This window comes from Festucalex cinctus, chromosome 9 (assembly GCF_051991245.1).
Source record: "Festucalex cinctus isolate MCC-2025b chromosome 9, RoL_Fcin_1.0, whole genome shotgun sequence".
Classification (NCBI taxonomy): domain Eukaryota; kingdom Metazoa; phylum Chordata; class Actinopteri; order Syngnathiformes; family Syngnathidae; genus Festucalex; species Festucalex cinctus.
In genome coordinates this window covers 6,559,424-6,583,563 of record NC_135419.1, presented here as the reverse complement: position 1 = coordinate 6,583,563, position 24,140 = coordinate 6,559,424, and the positions used below count along the sequence as shown (strand labels likewise).

Sequence of the window (24,140 nt, the reverse complement as noted above, 5' to 3'; positions counted from 1 at the left end):
TTGTTTTAAATAATGCCATCTAGAGGAATCAAAAAATATGACAAGTGCTTCATGAAGCTTCATTTGTTCAGCACTATACTTTCAACTCTGGACTCCACTAAATAACCAATCCACTAATTGACCCGAGCCCACAGAGCCCCACTAGGTTAACTTTCCATTAGAAGTCTAAAACCTCCATTTCAAAGAAATGTTAATAAAACTCAGAAAACTTGATTTGATTGTTAAAAATCCACTCACAGTCCAACTTAGTGTTTTTTGTTTTTGTTTTGTTTTTTTAGATATTGCTGTAGTGTCACTTCTGCAGATCTTAGATTTCTTCTTATGACCACATGCTTGTTGTGATGGAGTGTCCATGTTTTCTGGACCTCTGACCTCCCTCACAACACATCATTGTGCTTTTTTTAAATATTTATTTGTATTTTTAAATCACCTTCACTTATTTCTGTTTCACATGTGAGCCCTATATTGGATTTTGTGCTTCTTGTAGCGGACTTACTGGCAGAGTTCCCTCACCAGACCCAGCCTCTCTGAGGGAAGGTCTTCTTGACACCAAACTTCTTGCTGCTGATGAGGCCTTGTCTTTCTAATTATTATTTTTAATCTTGGTCCAGACTCTATTCAGAAACTTAACTTAATGGATCATTCCAATGATACTTCTTTTTTTCACTGCAGCTGAGGTTGATTTTAAATGCTAACCCCTGGGAGAATATATAAGTTTCTTCTCACAGATGTCCTCTGCCCATTAAGAGCGTGTTGGCGTGCAAGTGGAGCCCGGCTGGGGAGCGCAATGGGCGGGTTGCAGAACCATGCGGAGACCGGGGAGCCTGAATCTTTTATCGCAGGAATGACCACCTTGCAGAAAGAACGATTGTGACACTGCTGCTTGCTCCTGCATGGCCGCACATTTCTCCACTCAACTCCCCATTTGCAATCGGCCCAGAGGACGTCAAACAAGGGGGGACACTGCGCTCATTTTAGCCGGGTGCCGCTGCGCACAACCGGTGCGCTCCTGCAGACTGACTGCACCCAGGCAGCAGTCAGTGGAGGCTCTCCATGCCTCCGAGCCTCAGATAGACACTCTCCCAGGGCGGGATCCGACGCACCGACGCCCTTTATAATCCATTATTGTCCCACTCCGAGTGTGCAGTGGAAGAGCACAAAAAGAGCGTCATCTGCAGGTTTACGCACGTTTTCGCATGCAGCCTCTGGACGATGGCGGTCCTGGCGAAAGCTGCGCTGCTTCTCCTGGTTGTCACCGTGTCACAAAGTGAGTACAGTAATCTTCTTTTTCAAAATCCTTCCAAATCGGGACCGAGGGGCTTGTAGGTTACTTCGGGGCGTCTGTCAAAGAGGATCAAGCATGTTTTGGCTGTTCCGTTGCCAAATCGTCACTTGTCACATGTGCAGCGCCGGGTTGACTCTTTCGGGGAAGCTTAATTTTCTTTACCTCTGATAAATCTAAAGTATACATATTTGAAATAAATCAGCAACCGAAGGCCACAGCGTTACACGTCTCAATTCCTAAAGTGCTACTTTCTACGAGAGGGATTGTGCTGGCCACTTCATTAGGTACACGTGTGCAATAATAGCAATTAAGAGCTGTATCAAAATGGTCTATCTATCTATCTATCTATCTATCTATCTATCTATCTATCTATCTATCTATCTATCTATCTATCTATCTATCTATCTATCTATCTATCTATCTATCTATCTATCTATCTATCTATCTATCTATCTATCTATCTATCTATCTATCTATCTATCTATCTATCTCAAGTTATCAAAGAGGTTTAGAATCTTGTTTTGCTTCTCTTAAAAGTATATGAAGTTTGTACTGGGGTGTTAATAATAATAATAATAATAATAATAATAATAATAATAATGTAACTCAAATAAAAGCATATTAAATAACAAGAGATTTTGATGCAGCTCTTGTATTGGCTCTAATAGTACAGTTAAATTGCAGAAATAGCAATAACATGAACTACATTTTACAGTATATGACAAAGTTGTCTATAGTGATTTAACAAAGGGATGCACACACAGGCACACGCACACACTGCATTTCCTGAAATGTTTATCTCATGTTGTGATCTTGTGGGCCTCTTTGTGCTTTAATGGTTTTCCGTCAATGCCAAGGCCATCTAGAGATAATAGTGTTGGAATCGGATTCTTTTGGGAAAGTTACTAAAATACCCTGAAACCCTCATTAAAAATACATAACGGTGAACTGATGTTAAGTCGATTTGTTGTCAGTGGATGAGCTGCTGCATAACTCAGCAGGCCTCAACCAACACTTTGAATGTGAATTCAAAGCTTGGATGAGTTGTAAATATTTTTGTAACTGCAGAAAACTGTTTGTCTCCAATGGAAACGAAAACGAGTTAATCAAAATTGAATATAACTTATGTTTAACAATTAAGTACAGAACCACTTTTTCACACGTTTTCACACCATTTCTGCAAAGCTCGGGTTCGAAGCTCTGGCCCCAGGTCCTACCACATATGTGGATGGGCAGAAATATGCCACCTTTCATCCCAGTGTTGTTCTCGGGCCAACAGCTGTTGCTTGACATGTTGCAAATGAGCTCGCTAGCAAGAGCTGACGAAGATGACTCACTAAGTTGGCACCTATTTGTATGTTGTTGCTCTCTGAGTACCACATCTACTCTCACTGCTGCACGCTAACGCTAAGTGTTGAAAAGGAAGGGATGAGCAGGAGGCGGCAGCAACCACCCGTCCCTGCTTGTCATCCACTACAAGAGGGGTTCTCAAAGTTTTTGGGTCCAGCGATCCCTCACAGGGGAGGACAGGGGAGGAGACATTTTTCCTAGGGCTTCTTTTCTTCATGTGTGCCCTTAAATGCCACAAAAAAAAAAGCCTATTTTTAATAAAAAAAAAAAAAAAAGGTAATTGTGCAATAATAAAATCACATTATTTAGGGAAAAAAGTTTTGTTGTGAGAATAAAGTTGTATTTTTTCATGAAGTAAAACTTTACAAGAGCAAAGACTACGGTTTATATAAAAACTCTAGACACCTCTGTTTAAAAGTCAGACTTTTATGTGATGCAAAAAAAAAAAAAAAAAAATACACCAAATAAATAATTTCACGACTTTTGTCAAGCAATGTGAATTTATAACCTGCTTATGACTCCCATTTAACATGATTTTGAATATGCTTGGTGTATTTTGAACACTGCAACATCTCAGTTACAAGAGGGTGTGAACACTTGTGAAACCACATTATCTGAAATTTAATAATAATAAAAAAAAATAGCAATAAAGCTTTTTTTTTCACTTGGGCGTTTAGATTATAGGTCACATTAAAGGTTGACATATTTATTTCTTTATTTATTTAATCACAAAAAAACGCCTCTTGCTATAGCCACTGTATTTAGAATTTGGTTTGTATTATTATTATTATTATTATTTTTATTTCATATTGTATTGTAAGTTTTCTTTGGTCTTTCAACAGTGTGGCTCGGTCCAAAGTGGCCCCGGTGTTTGGGGGACCACTGTTCTTAAGATTACGCCTTCTCTATAAGACAAGATAAATTCTCAAAATAAATAAATAAATAAATAAATAAATAAATAATGTTTTATCGCAAATGATTTAGCTGACCCCCAAACTGCGGCTCTCGGATCCTCCAGGACCCGAGTTTGAGAACCACTTTTCTGCAAGCTTGCAAGATACTTTTAATCAAAAATGAAAATATCACCATGCAGTTGATAAAAGTAAACACACCCTTTAAAGTACCATATTATCCCCAGGAAAACATGACAATCTCACAACTTTTTTTTTTTTCACAACCCCACAAAATAATGTGACTTATAACTAATACAATGTAAAATTAAACTTCTTCGGGTCTGAGATAGGGTGAGGGTTATAGTGTCACTGAATAATTGACATCATTACATAGCTACACTAAAAGTAGGAAATAAAATTTTGAACAGCAGCAGCCTCTTTAGCTTTTTTTTCTCTCTCTCTCTCTCTCTTTCTCTCAACTTTCGTTGATCACAAATTGATTTGGTGCGCGCGTCTTGGTGAATAACCTTTGATTGTGTTGCAGTCTTAGCGCATGTGAGATGATGGCATTCTTATTTTTAGAGGCATTCAATTATTGAGGAGTTGAGAGTGCAGCAAGGCAGACGCTAGTGTATGTGAGTGTCTTCATACATGTGTGATGAGACCTCCTGGTATTTTCCCCAAAGTCTTCGTTCGTGTCCCATCCACTCGTTTTGCCTTTTTTCTGGCAGCTCAAGACATCTCGACATACAGTATGTTTCAAAGTGCTGCTTCAGTAGTGCCACGTATCTTCTGAGTCACGGTGACCTGTCAGAATAGAATCATTGTTTAATGGTCTACCCTTCAAAAGATGATTTTTCAGGAGATTCCTCGCACTTGCTTTATTTAGGAACTCTAAAATGAATGCTGCTAATGTTTATGTAACTTCAGACCAAATTTTAAATGCATCATATGTAAATTCATTTCGAAAAATCACAATGACACAAAATTATAAATATTGCTCTTTTACTTATATTTGTTCTTGCTGGCATTATGAATGTGTTACATAAGGGATGTATGATACCACTTTTTTTTTTTTTTTCCCCAAGACTGATGCTAGTACTGATACAATACCGCTACCTGGTATTGTACCTGGTACTCGCCTATCTCTGTTCAAAATTGGTATGTATGTGAATTTTATTTTATGATTGTGGATCGGATGATAAACAATCACTTCTCATTTTTACTGGCTATGATGTGAAAATGATTTTGACATTGACTGTGAGAATCAAATTACCTTTACCAAAGACATATTGATTGAGAGTTTGCCCAAGTTTGTTCTTTAAATATGTAGTTCATATTTATTTAATATTTAGTATTGTAGTAGAATATCAGGTGATCTATGAAAACTGCATCTATGTGAAAATGTCAGAAAAGTCAAAGGTATCAAAACTTGCCCCTAGATTTGGGGTGGCCACAGGGCTGGTCAGAGAACAGTCCACAATGTAGCTCCGCCCCTGAGCTCAGAATCAGAATTATCTTTCCTGGCCAAACAATTTTTCTGCAATAATTGGAGTCATTTCTAGTATAAATAAATATACTTTAATAAAATCTACAATGCAAATTGACAAACATGTTTAACTATTTAAAAAGCTTAAATGGCAAGTGGAAAGAAGCTCTTGGAGTATCTGATGGTTTTGTGTACATTGTTCAATAGTGCCTACGAGAGGCAGAAGCTGGAAAAGATACTGTCCAAAGCAATTTTGCCAACCTGGAGACCAGATTTACAAGCGTCAAACTCTGACAACTTATTCGCACAACTGTTGTTTTGAATTAAAGCTGAACAGATTGAAGCAACTTTTATAGAAAACGAATGATTTTGTGTTTGGCTCTCATCCCGTCAGGATGAAACATGATATTCCAAGTGTATGTAATCTAGCTATCATAACATGATATCAATTTACTTTCTCATGTGATTATACGACCTTGACAGTGTTTTTATTGTAGGTGCTTGTCTCTGTATCGTCTTGACAGACGACTTGTTGTCCCCAGAGATTTTTAAGCCTTGCCATTGACTGTCATGATGCTCCAAGTAAACACTTGTCCTCCTCACTCAGATATCTGTGGCAGCGTAATATGGAGTGATGTGTGTACAATGTACCTCTGCTTTCTGGCAGGGCACCTCTTGTTTGCAGTCATCCTGACGTCCCGTGGCAGGCGTGACGAATGTGACAGCCTTCAGTGCGTCCGCAAATACAAAACCTCGTGATTCTGTCATCCAAAGTTGCTAACTCGCACACTTTGAGATGTCAGGAGACGTGTATCTTGCTGATGTCAGATCACAAGTGTTTGCACTACTGGTTCAGGCTGAATGCTTAACCACGCACATATTCCTCTGCTGATTTTTGGCATGGGTGACGTCGACATGGAATCGGGCCATGCAGCTGTCATACTTGGGTTTGCTGCCCTGTCAAACACGACAGCTCCAAGACGCCCCAGGCGCTCTCGGGCAAGCAAACCAGCGAAATCAAATGTGCAGTGGGTTTTTACACTCAAACAAATGGCAGCTATCGTTCAACCAAATTACATTTGATGTCTTTTCTCACAAATATGACAAGACTTAGACTTAGACTTGACTTTATTGATCCCTTTGGGATGGCTCCCTCTGGGAAATTTACATGTCCAGCAGCAATGAGAACAGATAATAAAATAAAAAATAATTCAATCAATCAATAAATAACGTTATTACACCAGAGATGTAATTAATAATAATAATAATAATAATAATAATAATAATAATAATAATAATAATAATAATAATAATAATAATAATAATAAAAAATAAGAATTCAATCAATCAATAAATAAGGTTATTACACCAGAGATGTAATTAATAATAATAATAATAATAATAATAACAATAATAATAATAATAATAATAAGAAGAAAAATACAATAGAAATTCAATCAATCAATAAATAAGGTTATTACACTGAAGATTGAATTAAATAAATTAAAGTACAGTAAACAAAAAGTCTACACACCCTCATTCAAATGCCAGGTTTTTGTGATATCAAAAAATCTGACTAAAATATATCATTTCAAAACTTTTTCAATCATTAATGTTCCCTTCAACCTATTTAGCACTTGAAAAAAATGGAGACATACAAACAAGTGAAATGATATGGTTGCACAAGTGTGCACACCCGTTTGGGATATGGTTTTATTCAGAATGAACCAATCACATTCAAGCTCATGTTAAATGGGAATCACACTGACTTGGGTTCAGTTTAAAAGTGAATATAAACCTGAGTATGAATGGTTGCTATTCTATTCGTCTGTCTTTTGCCCTTAGTTAGCTCACAATCACACATCCCTAAATTGGACCAATGGCTTCTTCTGCCCTCCCCCTTGTTACGATGCAGAAACGACTAACATGGCATTGAACTTGCTTCATTTCCTGCATGGTCATCACGACGTGTTTGAATCATCTGTACTCAGACAAAACACGTTAAATTAAATACTCTGAATAGCAAATGAACCGTCACTGAACAGTCTTCTAAACTACTCAGACGTTTGCATATTTAGAGGGCGCTACAGGCACATCTACAATTCTAAAGTGCAAAAAGCCATTTGGATCAACAGCAGTGTCATCCTTGAGATGACTTGGAGAGGAATACTTTTGTTTTGAATCGAATTTGTCGGTTGTTGCTGATTATTGTTGTGACAGTACTGCAATATGGACTTAGTTGTGCTCTAGTGCTTCTGAACATGTGTTCTTGTTACTGCCTCGGATGTTATTATGGTCTTTGGAATGAATAACTAAATCTATCCATTTTCTATACTGCTTGCCCTCATCAGGGTCGCAGGTGGGCTGCAACGTATCCCAGCTTACTTGAGACGAGAGGCACAATACAATGCAATCTTTCAAGCATGAGGCAGACATACTAACCACTGTTTTGAATAACTCAGTTCATTTTGAATAGTATCTGAGATCATCAGTATTCATATTTCCACATGGAATGATTTGCACCACAGGGCCTCAAATTTGTGACTATTCACATGAAAGCAAAACGAATCCTTGCTCCTACTTAAGAAAGATCAGCAAGTGACATATTAAGCAACATATTTTTTACTGTTCCAGGCGGATGTGTTTGTCCCTTTTGGCTGTAAAAACAACCATTGACCTCTTGCCTCGTCTACATTCGCTTTGTGCTGTTTTGCCTCGCGGTTTCGACTGTCCTGTCAAGCAAACATGAATCATGAATAGCAAACCTGGCTGTCGCAAAGGCTCTAAATAACACTCAATAACGAGTGGAATAACAACACGAGGTTATCAGGACATTTGTAATATTGTAAACAGTAAACTACATCACTATAAACCAGGGGTGTCCAAACTTTTTCATTTGAGGGCCACATACAGAAAATGAGAAGGACGCAAGGGCCACATAATATTATGAAGAGAAATTGTGTTTAGTCCTAAAAATTGTACAAATAATTTATTTGTGCTTTTGCATATTTAGAAAAATGCTACAGTATATAAACCAATTTATTTGTAATATGGCAGTAGGGTTATTATAGTTTTGGATTTTTTCATTTTAGTTTTTATTTGGTTTGGAGTTTTGTTTTTTTTTATTTAGTTTTAATTGGGTTTCAGGGTGGTTCTGTTAGTTTTTTTCATTAGTTTTAGTTCTTTAATAAATGCTTAGTTTTAGTTTAGTTAGTTTCAGTATTAGTTTTAGTTTTTTTTATGTGTAGTATTGTGCGCAATATTTAAAAAACACCATGGGCGCGACGTCATTATTCCGGTTTATATCAAAATAAATCTACTAAAAATCACATTTAAAATCATCCCCAAAGGCTCATGTATTAAATCAATTACCAAAGACTAAAACGAAGGACATTTTTGCTATAATTATAGTTAGTTTTATTTTAGTTAGTTTTGTAAACCTATAATGTAGTTTCAGTTAGTTTTCTTTTTTTAAAAAGCATCTTTGTTTTTATTTTATTTCGTTAATGAAATTGTTTTTTGAATTTCATTTTTTTCCGGTCGTTTTGTTAGTTCTGTCACCTTCGTTTTGCAAAATCAGCCATTTCGTGCACCGATAATATATTGATTATTAGAATGTACCATCACATTGTAAACAATTTCCAGATCTACCGTGCTATATGCAGTATATGTGTTTGCATTTAAAGTAAAGGTGCTCAGGGGTTAGTAATGTACAAAACTCTGAAAATCTGGCAGCGTGCTTGAAACCAGCAACTGCCACTGAAGCTCTGTGACCCAGTCAGACTGTGCTCTGTGTTGATTACATGGATGAAAACAGCCCTGCGGTGACTGTGTGCGTTTGTGTGTGTGTGTCAAATCTGCCTCTTTGCTGTCGTACGAGCTGCACATTGCGAGCGCTGCTGACATGCAGTGTACGGCATGTGTAGGAAATAGAAACAGAGATTATATGATATATATGTGTAGATGATTCTTGACTATGGGTAGGTAGGTAGGTAGGTTAGTGTGGATGCTCAAATAAATCTGTTCAGAGCTCATACACACACACACATACACACACAATTATTCCATTGCCCGTCCAATCAAGCAGCATGCCATTTTGCTGGAGCACCAAATTGGTGAGGCCTTGCAGCACGACATTTAAACATCGCTTCACCAACTATTGCCGTTGGCGTGTGCGTGAGTGTACGTGCGTTTCTCATTGTGCGCTTTTAAATCTACACTGGTAATCAAGAAAAGGTCATCAAATACCAAAAAGAACACTTTGAATATCAACTTGACTTTTGTGTTTTGTCTTTTAATAATGGTCAAGAAATCACTCAGAATTGGTTGCATTTTTTTTTTATATGTGAGAAGGTTGTACAAGGTCAGAATGTCCTCCTTGCATCAGATTCATATGGAGCTCAAGAATATGACATGGGGGAAAAACATTTCACGAATGAAATTGTGTCCACAAAATAGTTTTTTTGTTTTTCATTAAAATATGTATAATGTGCACACAAAGTGCTAATTTATGACCACAAAAAATCAATTTGTGGCCATCAAATAATAATCTGTTTTCACAAAATAGGTGTAATGTACTAACAAAATAATTTGTTGCCACAAAACAAGTGTTTATGACACGACAAGGAGAGGTAGGACTCAGATGCAGGATTGAGGTAGGCCACCAAGGCAACAGGTTTATTTCCGGCTAACAGCTGTCTCCTCTCAAACTGAGAGGAGAACGGGGAGTCAAAAAGGTGGAGAACAAAAAGCGCTCCACTAGGGAGGAAAAAACAGGCAAAAGGTACTGGGGACAACAAAAGGCGCTCCGCTAGGGAGGAAAAAGGGCTCAAGGGGTAACTAAAGGCGCTCCGCTGGGGAGGAAAAGGCACAAAAACAAGGCAAAAAGACAAGGCACCGTGAACAAGGTCATGAGGACTGTAGGACGCATCCATGCACTGAACTGTGACACTTCGGCACGGAGGGGAGAATGCAGATGGCTTTTATTGTGTATCTCGATTGGTGGCAGGTGGTGGTAATCATGGGCGGGGACCGGTAATTAGGGAGCGGCAGGAAGGGCAAGTGACCTGGGGTGAGAGGAGAGTTAGAATTTTCAAAATAAAACGGGAAACATGGACACAAAATAAAAGCATGGGCCGTCACGCCGGTGGCGGCGTGACAGTTTAACTTGCACACAAGATACTAATTGGTGGCTGCAAAGTATATCATGCGCATAAAATACTCGTTTGTGGCCACAAAATATGTAAAACATGGACACAAATTATTCATTGGTGGACACAAAGTAAATATAACATGCACACAAAATATTAATTTATGGGCACAAAATAAGTATAACGTATACAAAATACTAATTTGTGGCCACAAAATAAGTTCAACATGCATACAAAATACTCAGTTGTGGCCACAAAATAAATATAATATGCACACAAAATAGTAATTTTTGGCCAAAAATGAAGTATAACGTGCACAAAATACTGATCTTTGGCCACAGAGTAAGTACAACATGCGCAAAAATAGTAATTTGTGGTCACAGAATAAATATAATGTGTAAAAAAAAAAAATGTATGGCTATGAGATGCACAAAAAAAAAGCAAATTTGTGCCCCCAAAATAACTTTATTTGTACCAACAAAATACAAAATTGTGCCCCCCAAAAATTTAAAAATTGGGAAAGAAAAATACATTTTTAGGCACTGGTGCGCAACGGAGTGCACCCTGGCTTCCATCTAACTTTTAGACATAGACGTGTAGTCTAAAAAAAGTTGGACAGGAATGGTATTGAATTTTTATTCTGAAAAATGGACAATTGACAAGAACAAAATAAGAGTAAAAGACACTTGCCTTACGGACGTCGGGTATCGCAGTTTCGAGCAAAGGTGCACACCGTTTGCTTACACAGATGTCCAACTTGTTTAGAATTAGAATGCCATTAAACCCTCAAGTTAGTATTTTGTACATACATTATACATACTGTATATCGTGGTCACATTAAACATATATCATGGTCACAGGTTTGTCTTTTTTGGCCACAATTACACTTATTTCCACTATGGCATGTTGGAGCTCCCTAGCTTCACATAAAAACTGTTTATGTTTGTGGTGACTTTAACCTGTTTTTGTTCACCCGCAGCGCCAAATAATATCATACGTGACACACTCAGATGTGACGCACCCTATCAGAAGGATCACAAACATCTACCTGCGCGCGGCGGCAGGATCAAACCGAACGTGTTTACATGTGGCCCGGGGTAACTCGTCAGCATGGCTAATCGCTTCAGACACACACATTATGCAACGCCGAGCCCCCTCGACACCCCACGTTAGCCTGATACGAATGCATCGTCCCGATAAGCACTCGGCTGAGATGATGAAATTAGGGAAGTCAAAATCAGAGAAGTGGAATGTTTATTTAGAGGCAGTTGCACTCTGTGCTTTGACATTTTTGGCATGGCGTCCGACGGATTAGGATTGCATAACAGCCAGAGGATATTTTGGCTTTAAAATTAGTCGGGATGCTTGAGCTTGCTCTTCCTAGGATTTTGTTGTAAGTGTAAAAGAAAAGACATTTTATCTACCTGTGTAACCTGTAAAGCCTTCCTAACGTGACTGTTCGGCATAATGCATAGATGTGACTCACTAATTTGTAATTTTTACACACAAGGTAATAGGAAGCAAAAAACAAAAAAACGATAAAACCATCTACCTTAAATTTGATAATGTATTAACATATAGACATTTGGATCATCGGTGCAATTCACCCCTTGCAGTCAAAGTCAGCAAAATTGTGTGTGTGTGCGTGTGTGGGGGCGTGTGTGCGTAAGTGTGCTCGCGTGTGAATTTGTGTAAATTTGTACTCATTAGTTCACCTAAAACCTAATAAAAATCCCATGACCCTTCACCTTAACCGGATACTTCAGAGTCTCGCCAGAGTCGTGAAGTTCAGAAGGTCGGGAGACCAGAGGAAAGATCAAAGGAAATAAAGATGAATCAAAGTGATATCCAGCACCAACTAAACACCACCTGCCACCCACAGGGTTACAAAACCACAATCTTACGCCAACCTCAGAAACTTCTGAATTCCAAGATTAGGGAGATCTCAAGAGACCAGAGGAAAAACCAGAGGAAGGAGGGAAGGATAGATGAAGCAGAGTGAGATCCACAGACAGCAGCATCCACTGATTCAGCGAGCAGCGGGAGGGAGAATCGAATTCTGTTTGAATTTCAGTAAAGGCTGATGTTGTGTATGGTTCTGATGCTCCTCATACAATATGTTGTACCGTATCACCTATTTTTTAATCCATAAAAAGATGGAGTCTCAGTCAAGGAAGACGAAGGTCGCTACACAAAGAGGACATTGGTGTGAATAAATAGGATCATTCAAATGTTGAATCGCCGTAAAACCAGTGTTGAGAAAACCTGTGTGACTGCTTATGACTGGACTCATATTTGAAGCTGGTTCATCAATGGAAAAGCAAATGAGTGTTGATCAGCTGTTGCCCAGCAACCATTATTTTCTTTTGGGAACATGCTTTTTGCACCAGACTTTAATTATGTAGCGTAGGTATTGTCCATTGATGTACAAAAATAAAAATATGCTGACTGGATGCACACACGTTTGGCGTGTCAGATGAAATTATCTTGTCAGAATGTAACCATTGAGCCACATGAAAGATATGCTCTACTAAATTGTTTTCAAGCATTTGAACCATGTTGTCACATCTGGATAAGTGGTGTTCAACAAAATACATCGCAGACATTTATATGCAGCCGTATTATTTCAATCTATGTATTAATATATGTTCATTCATGGTGATATAGGTTGGTGACAGACAGATGAATTTTTAAAAATTTATTTAAGGACAGTCCTGAATTACCCTTGACATTGTGTGCTTGCAGCTACCTTATGTGCAGAGGTGGAGGAACGTCTGGTGGGTCACCTGTTGTCGGCAGACCGCTACAACAAACTGATCAGACCGGCCGTCAACAACAGCCAACAAGTCACCATTTACATCCAAGTGTCTCTCGCTCAACTCATCAATGTGGTGAGGAAGCTCAGCCGTGCCAGTCCTTCAAATCTGATGATTGATGGTTATGATGATGATGAATACGATTATTCCTATTAACTCATTTGCTCCCAATAATGTATAAATACGTTTTTTTATGTTTTAAGTGTCCCAAAGACGTATTTATATGGTTTTTTTTTTTTTTTTTTTTTTTTTTTTTAATGCTAGAGCATACAGAATGCTTTGATACAGCCTCTCAACCGCAAAGAACGGTTGCAGAAATGGTAGTTATTGCACAAACGGCCAGTCGGTGGCAGCAGAGCAAAGGAGATCAACCAGGGCCATGTAGAAAAAAAGCTAAATCACTTACAATTTTAAATAGATTTGTGAAAACTGATGAAACTTCTTCTAATGCTAATTGCTGCAAAACGGGAACAGATAGAAACGTACTTTTTTTTCCTGATGAAAGAAGAGCATTTGCATTTATAGCAATAGAACACAATATTCTGTGGGCCTTGCAAAATCAGTCAAAATCCAGTAAAACAGCGATTGCGAACAGGATTGCTTCTGTGAAAATTGCTGGGACTGAATGAGTCAAGAGGCATCATGATGTGTATGAGCCTTCAGTCTGTGTGTGTTTCAGAATGAGAGGGAACAGATCATGACCACCAACTGTTGGCTTACTCAGGTTTGTCTTCTTTTTTGTCTTTTATATTAACTTACGCTGTATGAGCTTACTCAGAAGCATCATAACGAAACCACAGGCTTTTTTGTCATGGCTCTACCATGCAGTTACATGTAGACATAAAACCGACGCTAGGCAAGTCCATTTTTCCAGGTTGTAGCTGTGATATTTGATTGACAGTTGATGCCCAATATTTCAATAAAAAGTAATCATTACATCTTCAAAGTATCTCTAGTTGTGTGTTTGAGAATGAAAATACACGAAACGTTTGTCGTCTCAGTGTCTTTTGTCTACACAATCACCAGGTGTGGAACGACTACAGATTAATGTGGGACCCCGATGAGTATGATGGCATCAAGAAAATCCGCCTCCCGACGCAACACATTTGGCTGCCAGACATCGTCCTCTACAACAAGTACGCTTGCATCTTACTGTGAAATTAAATAACACACATGGCGAGACACACATTGGAAAAAGATCTTTTTTTCACGAGTAAACAATTTTTTCGAAAAAGTTTTTCATATCCTCTTAGTTCATATCCTCTTTTAGAATAATGAACACATGGCAGCGTGTCAAAATGAAAATAGTATTTCAAGGGATAAGAGATTATTGAGACCTTGGCAGAGTTTAAATCCTAAAGGTCATTTATTTTGTTAAAGTTAGGGATTAGCTACCACTCATTTAATCAGGTACTTCCTCAAAATTCTCATCGGTACTTTTTTAATTTGGAAAAACACCAAAACAAAGAGAATATTTACAGAGATTTAATATTTTATTTTAATATTTAACCATAAATTTGTACATTTTAATAGTTTACATTAACTTGTCTTGCAACTGTAGAAATGTTAAAAAAATAATAATAAAATAATAAAAATAATTAATGGTTTGAACAAATCATTATTATAGAGGGCAAAATAACGTTCATACAGGCTCACTAAATCAAAATTTTATTTGACAAATTTCTCCAGGACCAGTAATGGGTAAAGTTTATCGATATTTATGTCTTTCATAATTCATCCCCAGGGCCAGTTTAGTATTTGGACTAACTCATCACGACTGCTGAGACATTTCGAGAGCAGAAAAAGTGTCCGTTTATTTGGAACATTTTCACATTTTCTGTGGTAACAACTGGTCCAAAAATAGTGATAATAAATTCTAATTCAATATGTTTATTATAGAATAGGCGAGTACCTGGTATCGGTATTGGGTTGAGACGATACCTTATTTTAAGGTACAGTATTGGTATTAGTGACAATGTGACTCTTGTGGCCATTTTAGCATCAGGAACTAGGAATTAAAGAAGAATAAAAGACTCAAAAATTGCCATTAATTCATGCAATTTTATGGAAAAATGTTATTTTGGAATACTGTATAAAGGTCTTTCACTGTTTTTTTTAATTAATTAATTTATTTTTTTATTTTATGTATGAAAAAGTACTAGTGGTTTCGGTACTTGGTATCAGTGAGTACTTAAGGTATCGGTCTGAAAAAAGTGAGATAGAATATCTCTAACTAAAATAAAATATGTGTTAACAAAATAACTGAAGAAAAACAAGAACTTGTAGATGTGTACAAAAGAGTTGATTTCATTGGACAGGACATTGGTAGTGAACCAGGCAGTGCTACCCTACCAATATTTGCTGGGAGGAGCTTGCAGTGCCAAACAGCCCTGGAAAGAATCTGTGTGCAAATGAGAACACACCCCAGGAAGATAACAAACATCAATCATGAACTGTGTAATGCAATTAGACAGGCGCGTGTCCGTGGACATGCCAGTGAATCAACACCACCAACACATGGATGTTAGCATCAGTGGTGTAGTAAATTATAAGACCACCGCCATGCTGCCTCATGTTGATACACATGATGATAAATCAATCAAGTGTAAATGTGAGATGGAAGTTGATCTGGTTGTGTTTATACTCGCCTCGGAGCCATGAAACTTTCATGAAGACAGATTGTCGGTCAACGTTAAGATCGCACAACAAGCAGAATGGATCCCGAGGCCAAATGATAGAAGATGATAGGCTGGAGATCCCAGAGTGAATAAGAAGAAGGCGCTCACTTCTCGTGACGTCTACATGTCTTCTCCATTCCTGAACCTCCCTCTTTTCCTAGCAATGGAAAGTGAATGCGATGCTGGCTTCCTGACCTACTTTATAATTGATAGTCTATGTATCTATAATGCAACGTCTGTAGCTTTAGTGAGATCAAGTGAAAAGGAAGGAAGGTCTCAGTGCAGGCAGGTCAAGGGGGAGATTGTTGCCTTGATGCGGCATTTTTTACGATACACAATTTTCCCTTAAAGATGATAACATTATGTTAACACTGAATTGGCACCTGTTAAAAGTTTCATTTAATGAGTGTGTAATATTCACAGAAACAGTTCTGAAAACAGCTAGCCAACATCCAGATGTCAGGTGGTTAGACGGGGCAAGATACTCACTTACTTGGTGTGGTTTTAAAGGGCAATTCAACCGATTATCATTTTTCAAGGAAACCAATATTGGAAGCCGATACTCACTTTCACTAAAAGGGAAAATATCGGTGAAAAAAAATCCAATAAAACAAACAAACAAACAAACAAACAAACAAACAAACAAACAAACAAACAAACAAACCCTCCAAACTATTGGCAATTATTATTGTTTAAATGTCTATAAGATTTATTTATTTATGTATATATTTATTTATTTAAAAATAGATATATTTGTTTTAAAATTCTAACAAAAGAATTCATGGAACTCCCTGTGTCATCATGTCTTAAAGAGTAAAATGAAAACTTAAAAAACAAAACCAAATTTAAATAGCTGTTGTTTTCTACAGTGAATAAAGTTTTCAAACATTTCAAAATATCTGAAATGTTGAATTTAATTTCAAATTAAAACAGAAGGTGCAGTAACATCTCTTTTTAATAAATAATTCCCCGATGTTAACAGTTTTAAATTGATTTATTATCGACTGCCACATTTTTTTTTTTTTTAAAGTTCGATGCCAAAATTTGTCAAAATCCTGAATATTGGCCCGCTTACAATAATATGTTGTATGTGCCCCCACGATTCTGAACACTGCATTTTGATTAATATTGTGTTTGTTGAATAATATGAATTAAGCATCAACATCCATCTGTTGATATCCATCCTAGGGGGCGGCCATTTTCCCACTTGCTGTTGGGTGAGTATGACATCACAGTTGGACATGGCCATGATTGGTCTGAGCAACTGTGATGTCATTTTCAGTCGATAGCAAGTGGCAAAATGGCCACCCCCTGAGATGGATAAAAACAGGTGGACTTTGATGCTTAATTCATATTTAACAAACACAATATTAATCAAAATGTAGTGTTTAGACTAGTGAAAGCGCATTGAACTTATTGTAAATATTTTTGGGTTGACTTCCCTTTTAAAGGGATACTTGACTTATTTAGCCATTTTTGACAGTCAAACATGAATATTTTGCCTATAATAAATTAGATATTTTCATTATTTTTCACGTACAATTAGTACCTTTCAAAACACATTTGCAACTTGCTGTTGACTGAAAATGACATCACAAGGGCTCAGGTAACCAATCACAGCTCACCTGTTTTCTTGGTTTGGTCATGTGACATTCACAAGCTGAGCTGGGATTGGTTATCTGAGCCCTTGTGATGTCATTTTCAGTCGATAGCAAGTTTCAAAATGTGTTTTTAAAGGTACTAATTGTATGTGAAAAATAATGAAAATATAAAATTAATTATAGACAAAATATTCACTTTTTAGTGCTATAATGGGCTAAATAAGTGAAGTATCTCTTTAACAGAATGCGTGCAGAAAAAAGTTCTTAGTCAAGATTGAAGCTTTACTTCCAACCTTTATGTACGTTTCAGTAGAGAGACAATCAAATGTGGCATATAAGGTGATATATTGAATATAGACGGGATTGTCGTGATACTTTTTTAAAATGTGTTTTTTTCTTCTTCCTCTTATGTCTCTCAGCGCTGACGGCACCTACGAAGTCTCCTTCTACTCCAACGCGGTGGTCTCCAACAACGGCGAGGTGGCTTGGCTCCCGCCCGCCATCTACAAGTCGGCCTGCAAGATCGAGGTCCGCGATTTCCCCTTCGACCAGCAGAACTGCACCCTCAAGTTCCGCTCGTGGACGTACGACCACACCGAGATCGACCTCATCCTCCTGAGCGACTTCGCCAGCCGCGACGATTTCAAACCCAGCGGCGAGTGGGATATCGTGTCTCTGCCGGGACGCAAGAACGAAGACCCCGATGACATCAGGTACCTGGACATCACTTACGACTTCATCATTAAGAGAAAACCTCTCTTCTACACCATCAACCTGATCATCCCTTGCATCCTGATCACATCTTTGGCCATTCTGGTCTTCTACCTGCCATCAGACTGTGGTGAGAAGATGACGCTGTGCATCTCCGTGCTCCTGGCCCTCACTGTGTTCTTACTCCTTATCTCCAAGATTGTGCCACCCACATCTTTAGCAGTGCCTCTGATCGGGAAGTACCTGATGTTTACCATGGTGCTTGTCACCTTTTCCATCGTCACCAGTGTTTGCGTGCTCAACGTGCACCATCGCTCCCCTAGTACGCACACCATGCCGCCTTGGGTCAAACGCGTCTTCATGTACCGACTTCCCTCCTACCTTTTCATGCGGAGACCCGGCAGATCCAACATACGCGAGAGGTTCCGGAAAAAACACCAACAGCGGTCGTTCTCGGAGAAGAAAACCGGGGCAGATGGAGGGACGGGTTCCCTGGGACTGGCCGACTCGTCGTCGTCCTTCTACGTCAACGAGGATTCGGCCAAACGCTACGGCTGGACGTTCAGCGACTTCGCCGACAACACCGAGTTCAGGAGGAGGACGGCGACACTGAAAAGCAGCATCGACGTGGAGGACGCCGTGGATGGCGTGCGCTATATTGCGGACAAGATGAAGAGTGAGGATGATGATGAAGGGGTAGGCTTTTTCAAAGAAGTGTGTCTGTAATTCTGTAGCGACTCCTTTGATTACGGCCACTTAACTCTTTAACTGCCACACGTTATCAAAAAAAACTTTGATATGACAAAGGTTTTGATCATTCACGTCATCCTTGAAAACATTCTATTTCATCAGATTCCGTCATGTTTCATTGTAATTTGGTATACCGGCAGCCCATTGAAAAGAGATAAAATTCTGCCATCTGCTGGCCATAGTTAGTGTTTTTGATTCCACAAACCATTGACCAGGCAGTTAAAAAAAAAAAAAAGTTGACGTCATTTTCATGTATTATTCATTTCTATGTATTAATTAATGAATTAAACAATGTTTTGAATTACTTTTTTCTTAACACTCAGCTCTGTGTGTTTACAGATCATAGAGGATTGGAAGTACGTGGCGATGGTGATCGACCGCCTCTTCCTGTGGATCTTTGTGTGTGTTTGTGTGGTGGGAACTGTGGGCCTCTTCATGCAACCACTGTTTCAGAGTTACAACACCCCCATTGTTGAAGATATGGACCAGAACTGAAGGATGTCACCTGAACTTGGACCCAAAAAAACAAAACGATCATACTTACAGTATGTCCACATCACCTGACACTCTGATGCACTTTAGCCGATTCCTCCAGCACCTGTTCTGCTCCCGAACTCACCTTTTGAATCCTCCGCTTGTTCTGCCATCTTCTGATCAAGCATGAAAACTGAGATTTATCTGGTTTGGATGAAGAAACTGTTGCTTTTGTTTGGTCAAAGTCACTAATGTATGTTATTGCTGAGATCGGGGACTATGTTATCATTGTTGGGTTTGTTTGATTGCAATCATAATTTAAATTGGAGTCAAGGAATAACTATTTGTCCTTATGCCGTTCACCCTAAAGTTCTTTGATGACATTTAGGTCAAGTTGTTCGGGACTTAACTCATTCAAGCTGCCATTAATGGACCTTGATTTATGCACTATGGGGCACAGTCATTGTAAAACACAAAAGTGTCTTCCCCAAACTCAAAGAATATCCAGTTATGATTAATAATTAAAGCTTAAGGGCAATTAAAGGGAGAAAAAGTGTGCCCAACTTAGACTTTATTCCTTACATTGGAGTGTATTGTAGATTTTCTTGGTTCGTCCCAAGATGTCAGCAATGACATTAGTGGAGAGAAATACAAAATCCAAATGTTAAGTAAAAAAAAAAAAAATTGACATTACTGAGACATGTTCTTTACTTGAAAACCCCCCCCCAAAAAAAACAACAACACATCTGTTCTCTGTACAAATTCAAGCATGAAACCAGTAAGATGTTTTTAAAAATCAACAAAAGCATAAAAAGTTAAATGTCATTGCCCTCTATGACCACATACATTTTACTTAAACCTGCACGGTTGTGCACTCAACATGGCACAACATACCCAGATGGCATTTTAAAGACATCTTAATGGCTGCAAACCGAATTATTAATGGCTCAGTACCTTGTTCTGCTTTGACTTCTTTTTGTATTCTTTTCTACTCTCCAGTTTCCACATGCATGAAGCAAAATCCCTAGTTTAGTTTCCCAAGAGCCCAAAGACGAAAACAAAAAACAAAGACATTAAAAAGCAAACACGTTGTGCCAAACGGGAACCAACAATGATGTGGATACACAGAAGAAGATCACCACCTCCATGTGTCCTCTCCCAGTAGCACACATGCTGCAATATTACTGAGCAGCGCAGAGAATGAAAGAGCAGTTTGTGAAATTTCACCATTTATGGACTCAGACTGGTGCGCAACAAGCTGAGGGGCAGCTTGTGAGACCTCACGTTATCTTATGAGAAATAATTTTATACAACTATCGTCAAGGAAATAACAGCAATAATATTCTATGCTAACAAATGGCCTCGCTTCTCTCTTGCTTTTCCTGTCTAAAGTTCCAATCTGTTCTCAGAGAAGCATTGAAGTGCTTATTTCTATCAAGCAGTATGCTACCTTCATTATATCTGTCACAGAGGCCAATGTGTTAAAAAAAAATAAAAAAAATTCTGAAATAGTGTTGCTTGTCTTGTGGATGGATGTAAGGTAACACGAGTCGATGTCAGCTAACTGGATCATTAAAGGAGAGTGAAAGCAAGGCGCTGATCTGATGAAACATTAATTGCTCATTCGCTTCTGCATTGCTTGACTCAGCAATATCAAGAGAGAGAGAGAGACGCCACACCATTTAACACTGCTAACAGCTTTTTGTTCTTGCGTTAAGGTTTCATGTTCATGGGTTGCAATTCTCTATCAATCTTCATCAAACTGCCTTGTACTCTTATTTGGTATCTAGTCATCGATTAAAAAAACAAAAACAAAAAAACTTTTATACTTCATCTGGTATCGCAGAAATAATTGATTTGGGATGGCGTCTGACACAGGAGACAGGCCCAATTGAGCTGTTAGCTACTCTCGTCTGATGAAGGATAACATTGATACGTTAAAACAGTTACAGTTGGTTCAAAATTCTACTGCTACTGTTCGCCTCTTATAACTCCACTGGAGCACGTAAGAGGGAGCACATAAATCCTATTCCAGCATCCGTCTGCTGTTTCCTGTGCACTTTAAAGCCCATTTTAAAATTGTGTTATTTGATTTCAAATGTCTAGATACTCATAACCTGCACACATTTTACAACCCCTCTCAGTATTTCAACCAATCAAAAAGTTCAAGATCTGCATCATGTAATTACTTTCAACTAACTTGGTTAGCTAACGAGAGGCTTCATTAGACAGTCCTGTAACCGCAGGGCGTTTAACTTCACCTCCTGTTAACTTATGTAAACAAGTATCAGTGCAAATGCCGACCACATGCGCACGATTACGAGGCTGGAAAATCTTGTGTTCTCTTGCTCTCGTTATCAGATAGAAGATGATTCCTAAAACTGTGACGCCGAGCCAAAAATGGAGCCTGAAGTCATCGTACAAATGTGGGTGTTTGTTGGCGTCATGCCGATCACGTCACGTTTACACAATTCCTTGTGCTGATGCTAATCCGTGACAGTGATGGCTACACATCAGCAATGGAAATGCACACACACAAATATGTGGCAAACAGCGACATAATCCCGAAACGTTGTGACAGCCGTGGAATTGGAGTCATATTCAGCAATTATAGCACAAAGTTATACTTGCACATTTTTTTTCTGTGTAGACACATGACTCTTAAATAAATAAGACTTTTGACATCTGCGTCAATTTCCATTAAAGGAATTATCGAATGACTTTCAGGAGGTGACAATTGCTCTGTGATGTTCTATTGTTTTTAAATATATTTTGTCCAGCATGCGTGTCAGTAAAACTTGACTGTATGTCGAGAGCACACTCGGGTCCTTCCGATGAATTAGTGTGTAACAAAAACTAAAATCCACGTAAAGGAATGACATTTTTATATTTAGCAATAAAAAGAAAATACTGACGACAATAATAATAATAATAATAATAATAATAATAATAATAATAATAATAGTAATAATAATTTATATAGTACCTTTGAAAAAAGTTGTTTAAAATGTGCTTTTACAGAAAGAAAAACAATTTGTCATATTTTTTTTTTTTTAATGTAAGCTGCGGTGTGAAAGTTATAAAGCTTGAATGCAGACCCATGTGTGCTTTAAAATTAGTCCTAAATCAAACTGGAAGCCAATTTAGCGATGCTAAAATTCGGATGATATGATGATTCAGTTAGCCTAGCTAATGTATTCTGAAGCGCTGCGGGCCTGAGAGTGATTTTTGATTGATATCAGAGAGGAGGGAATTGCAGGGATATCATCTTGAGAAAATTAGAGTTTGGATCAATTTTTCACAGTCAGATTTACTATTTATTCATTTTATGTTGGCTGCGATGCGTATGTGGAAGATCCATGACCAGGTGACTTTATTGATGTGGTGGTTGTGAAGATGAAATCTGAATAATAATAATAAAAAAAAAACTTGGGCCGTGTATGATGTATATAATGCTTCCAACGCTGGATTTAATGATGTAGGTGGAGTTTTGCATGCTGAGGAGAATTATTTCAGATTGTGGGGTGCGATAAAGTTTTGTTCCATCCATCAAGTGATGTCAAAAAGGCATCACAGTTAAAGAACACTTTGTGGTGCACAATTATTTGGGCAAGGAGCACCACACAGTACAAAAAAATGGAAAATAAATTCAGACCTAAAACCAAAGGCAAGAGTATTTTATTATTATTATTTTTTATCAGTGTACATTCATATGTGTATAGTTTGATGCTGTGATGCATCCTGGCAAGTGTCAACAGCTTGATGTGTTTCCTGTAGTGCATGATGCCGTCCATCTCGTCCATTATCTTCCGCAGGACCGTTACGATTTAACCCCGCCATTTCAGCACCCAGGTCGATATTTATGCACTACATAACTGCATTAGAGAAGGTGTGGTGGGCATGCAATTGCGTCAGGGGCTCATCCATCGTGCAGGCGCAGCTGTTGAATGTGGGGAGCAGACAAAGGTGGTGGAAACCTTACAGCAGGTTCAAAATGACCTCAGAGGTGACTCCTTAAAGTTGTTTTCCCTCCCTGAAGTTCTCCATGCTGCACACTAGTGGTTGTTTGTGTCATTGCAGCTTTCTCTCTTATTTTATTTTACTTTATTTAACCTTTATTCAACCAGGTACCAGAAGGCAGTCGAAACAAAAAGCAGACGTGGCAAAAGTTCTCACAGTCTGTACATATACAAAATAATATTTAGAAGATGTTAAATACAAATAGAAAAACAATACGGACACTGAAATGTACTTAAGCACAAAAGTAATAAGTACAATTTAATTTTACTCTTGATTATATACAATACAGTGCTGCCTTTAGATATGAGTTTAATTCATTATGTAACTGCACTCGGAATTCAATACAATGATATCCCAAATTAATGTTCCCCATTGAAATGAATGGAAATTACATAAAGACGTCCAGCCTTCAACCCAAAACAATAATGGTTGTGTTGTTCACATAATAAAGAAAAATAGTACTCCATGACATTGTCCTTGATAAAAAATGTAAAGATTTCAAGAGTTTGTGAATCACGAGTTTTATGCTGCAACCAAAAATTCATTGTGTTGTTCCTTCTGGTGTACCTGCCTTGGCCACCGGGAGGCAGTGCTGTATAATACAGTCGTGCAGACAGATGTAGAAGAAGAAGAATTCTACTAGTACTACTATAAGTGACTCAGTCAGAAGCTGTAATTTGCACATGATGAAGAATACAGTATATGCTTGTGAGTATTGTTATATTATTTGTTATTTGGCTATTATTAAATTCTTATTATCTTGTGGATTTATTTTCAAATATCTTGTTGCTTTTAAAACAGTGCCAATTGATGTCAAGTCTGCCTGCCTGTCTGTCTGTCTGTCTGTCTGCCTGCCTGCCTGCCTGCCTGCCTGCCTGTCTGTCTGTCTATCTATCTATCCACCCATCCATCCATCTAAACAC

At 38.2% G+C, this 24,140-nt stretch overlaps 1 protein-coding gene across 1 annotated transcript; it reads left to right on the top strand.

Annotated features, from left to right (window-relative positions):
* Positions 1-586: 586 nt before the first annotated feature.
* Positions 587-19,915, top strand: chrnb5b (cholinergic receptor, nicotinic, beta 5b). The gene is made up of 6 exons (XM_077532455.1): positions 587-1,267; positions 12,913-13,058; positions 13,663-13,707; positions 14,010-14,119; positions 17,682-18,669; positions 19,063-19,915. The coding sequence occupies exons 1-6, from the start codon at positions 1,213-1,215 to the stop codon at positions 19,216-19,218; spliced, it is 1,500 nt and encodes a 499-aa protein (XP_077388581.1). The 5' UTR covers positions 587-1,212; the 3' UTR covers positions 19,219-19,915.
* The last annotated feature ends 4,225 nt before the right edge of the window (positions 19,916-24,140 follow it).

What these genes read in the sequence shown, in the direction of transcription:
- chrnb5b (XM_077532455.1), top strand. Translation starts at nt 1,213, where the DNA reads ATGGCGGTCCTGGCGAAAGCTGCGCTGCTTCTCCTGGTTGTCACCGTG. An exon ending in CCAACTGTTGGCTTACTCAG is followed by an intron (nt 13,708 to 14,009) that starts GTTTGTCTTCTT and finishes CACAATCACCAG; the next exon opens with GTGTGGAACGACTACAGATT. An exon ending in GACATCGTCCTCTACAACAA is followed by an intron (nt 14,120 to 17,681) that starts GTACGCTTGCAT and finishes TATGTCTCTCAG; the next exon opens with CGCTGACGGCACCTACGAAG.